Here is a 3720-nt window from a genome sequence, read left to right as displayed (position 1 = left end):
ACACACACACACACACACACACACACACACACACACACACACACAGATATAAGTAGGTCTGTGTTGAAAAATGAAAGTTGGGGGTATATTGTGGAATCTAAACATGACGTTTCTTAAATTACCCGATGCTTTTTTGTTTTTCCATCATGGTATAAGACACATTTTACCAGCCAGTGCTGCTAACAAGCATGGAGGCCCCACGATGTACCTGCATGCCTGGTGTAACTGAAGCCAGATGTGTTGGTGGTTTTGTTACTCACGCAAGAGGCACTGGGTGCCGGTGTAGTCCGAGGGACACTGGCAGGTATCAGGCCCCACACAGCGACCACCATTAGCACAGGGCAGCTCACAGACCGCTGAGAGAGAGAGAGAGTGAGAGAGAGAATGTAACCATCTCATAACTGCTAAGGCAACAGTGGCTGTTTTATTTTAGCGCAGTCTGCTTTGTTTACTCAATTGAACTTATATCCTGCCTGTGTTTACAGACAGAGTCTCTACAGCGATTGCTTATCCAGAAGTGTGGCTTCGTTAACAACCGAGGTGATGTACCTGTATGGCAGCCTGCTCCGGTCCAGCCAGGAGGACACAGACACTTGTTCCAGCGCATACAGGTACCTCCGTGGGCACAGGGTGGGGAGCACATGGCTGAAATACACAATCAACATGGATTCTCACAGCAACAGCAAATAACTGTGATATTACAATGACATATGTGGTGTCCATATAGAACAGTCAAAGCTTGTACCTGAGCAGCCTTGTCCAGGGTAGCCTGGAGGACATTCACAGCTGTTTGGGGCCACACACACTCCATAGTTGTGACAGTAAGGGTTACACACAGCTGGAAGGGCAGAGAAGTTAATAAGCATAATTTCATTTTCAAATTTAAGCCCTCACAAAAACAAGAATAAAGCAATCCCTTTTGCTACTATTGCTGTCTACAAGATTCATCAGGATCTTCGTTTCTTGATGTTTGGTGTTTGACTCACGCTGGCACTTGGTGAGGTCATCAGTTCGCACTTCATACCCTGCCCTGCAGGTGCAGTTAAACCCCCCCGGATGGTTCAAACAGAGCTGTTCACAACCTCCGTTTGTGAAGTCCCCGCACTCATTCACATCTTATGACAAAAGACAGTGGGACAGTTACACAGTTACACATTTTAAAACTGCAAAACAATCTGTATTTTGCAGTCTGTTTATGTGCTTTTGGGCTGAAAGAGCAGGGAAGCTCGGCTGTGTGCACACAAGCTTATCATCCCAGAAAATGTGGCCACAGCTGAACCAGTCATCCGATTTCCACCCTTCCTTTTAACCCAGCTGCCATGATTGCTTTTAATGAACACCTCCCGCCTGGCAAGTGCAAAATGGATGAGAAGTTGATTGTAGCCATTTAAACCTCTCCAGCTCTTTACTGTTTTTGCAGCAATAAATGTTTACAAAATGATGCTCTGAGAATCTTTGTATGGTTGTTTCAATAGATTGAGAAGTCTGAAGAGAGAATATGTACTTAAAATAAAATAATTTAAAAAAACATTAAACTTCTTCTGCATAGATATGACCTTAAACAAAATTAGATTTTCCCAAAAAAAAGTGGCACCGAGGACAGAAAATCAAGTCTCACCCACGCAGCTCCTTTGGTTCTCGTCCAACTTCCAGCCTGCCCGACAGCTACACTGGACCTGGCCCTCAGCCCTCACCGAGCAGATGTGCTCACATCCTCCATTTCTTAGCTTGCAGGATGTAACATCTGTTCAATTCGAAAAAATATTTTAACATTGAATATTCACAAATTATGAACATTTTTTGGCAGAGCTAAAAACCCTGATTCCAGTTTCTAACTTGCGAAATTTGTTGCTATTTGTTAGCTTATTTTATGGCATTTTTTTAAATTTTCTTACACTTCACAGACAATAGGATTCATTGAGAGTTTTATCTGCAGATTAATTTATAATAAAATAATCTTTAGTTGCAGCCTAAATTATGGGCAACAGTCAAATTATTGGACATTATTGGTTTTAAAAATGACAGATGATATTAAAAGACATCAAATAACAAGTATTCTTCTCTCAAAAATGCAATAGCTATAAGTAATTAGTCAAAACTGTTGTTTAAGAGTTAGAATATATATTTTGTGCTAAAGTTCGGTGTGTGGACCATTCTTTAAAACTGCGATATCTCAAGCTACAATGAGATCACGAATAACACAAATCTAAGTAATAAGAATAACAGTTTGATTTAAAATAATGTGATGACCACACTGTAATGAGAAACATACTGCTGCAGGTGAGGTTGTCTGTGTCTAGCAAAAGAGGAGGCGGGCAGTGGCAAATGTATCCTCCCGGAGAGTTGGTGCAGATGTGAGAGCAGCCGCCACTCTGGAGTTTACATTCATCAATATCTGAGCACACACACACACACACACACACACATAGACAATAATTATGCACGACACAAACTCACACACAAAATGAGAACGTGAGATGACTTATTCATGGCAGTTTGTGTGAATCAGCCTGTTTAAACGACTCAAATGAGTAGGTAAACAGTGAAAGAGTGTCGGTGAGTGACTGACCCACACAGGTGTGGCCATCGATGTGCAGCTGGTAGCCGGGCCTGCAGGAGCACTGGAAAGATCCCTGAGTGTCGATGCAAATATGCTCGCAGGTCCCATTCAGTGTCAGACACTCATCAACATCTGGGAGATCAGAGACATTTAGTTAACTTTTCTGTAATGGCACAACAGGGCTCCACGTATTGTAAGGGCTCATTCAGACTTAAGTCAAACACCATATTTGCAATTCCTTTTGACACTTGTTTCAACAAGCTTGGAGGGCCCGGTGAGTGGGGTTTTTGCCAAAGAGGACCAGTTAATAAGAGACAGGTTGTTTGGATCAAGGTATCAAAATTGGCATTGGCTTTCGTAGATGATCATCTGGAGGGAGACGATCCTTTTCATGATGGAACTCCCTTCCACTTTGCCGCAAATTAGGGCTTACAGCTCATTTTGCATGCAAAGATGTAATTCTTTCACAGGCTTAAAAATTAATGTCATGGGTGTATCAGTTAGTGTGAATGGGAGAATGAGAGGCAATTGTAAATTGTTTGTCTTGTGTAATTATGTTTATTTTTTTGTCTTTGATAAAATATTGTATATACAGCCTATGGTTTTACCTGTGCAGTTGAGTCCATCCTTGTCCAGCTGGTAGCCTAGGTCACACTGGCAGCTGTACCCTCCTGGTTCGTTGGAGCAGTTGTGTTGACAGTGGCCGTTGTTTAGAGCACACTCATCAATGTCTGTAAACAAGGACAATTCTGAAGGTATCTGGTGAGTGCTGTATGCCCAAGGGCTGCTGGCACAAATGATTAATTGTTTGCATGACATAAGTAGCACTGGTGGACTACTGAGCACCACTAATGTGGAAAACACACCACACACTGCTTACCCACCAAAACAAGAGTGCCCGTCTCCATTGAAGCCCTGGTAGCACTGGCAGAAATAAGAGCCAATGACGTTACCACAACGAGCGTTGGTGTCACACCCGTGACCACCTAATGCACACTCGTTCTCATCTGGAAAGAGAGCGCACACACAGATTAAAGAAAGAAAAAAGAACAGATCCAAAACTCAGTTCATTTCCATTCAGTAATTATCCTTCTGCCATTCGGGATCATTTTAATGGAAGGCATAACAGCAAGCATTAAAACACGCGCACACAAGTAAGC

The 3720-nt window shown here is 42.5% G+C and overlaps 1 protein-coding gene across 1 annotated transcript; it reads right to left on the bottom strand.

Annotated features, from left to right (window-relative positions):
• Window positions 1-260: 260 nt before the first annotated feature.
• Window positions 261-3621, bottom strand: LOC116379769 (multiple epidermal growth factor-like domains protein 6; the record flags this gene model as incomplete). The annotated part of the gene is made up of 9 exons (XM_031841733.1): window positions 261-356; window positions 550-645; window positions 746-838; window positions 987-1115; window positions 1619-1744; window positions 2273-2395; window positions 2570-2692; window positions 3169-3291; window positions 3445-3621. Coding segments are annotated over 9 exons (1086 nt in total), but the record flags the coding sequence as incomplete, so codon positions are not given.
• Window positions 3622-3720: the final 99 nt, after the last annotated feature.

Source organism: Anarrhichthys ocellatus, unplaced genomic scaffold (genome assembly GCF_004355925.1).
Source record: "Anarrhichthys ocellatus isolate YVR2014 unplaced genomic scaffold, GSC_Weel_1.0 scaffold5143, whole genome shotgun sequence".
Lineage (NCBI taxonomy): Eukaryota > Metazoa > Chordata > Actinopteri > Perciformes > Anarhichadidae > Anarrhichthys > Anarrhichthys ocellatus.
The sequence above is the reverse complement of the archived record's forward strand: the minus strand, read 5'-3'. Positions and strand labels throughout refer to the sequence as shown.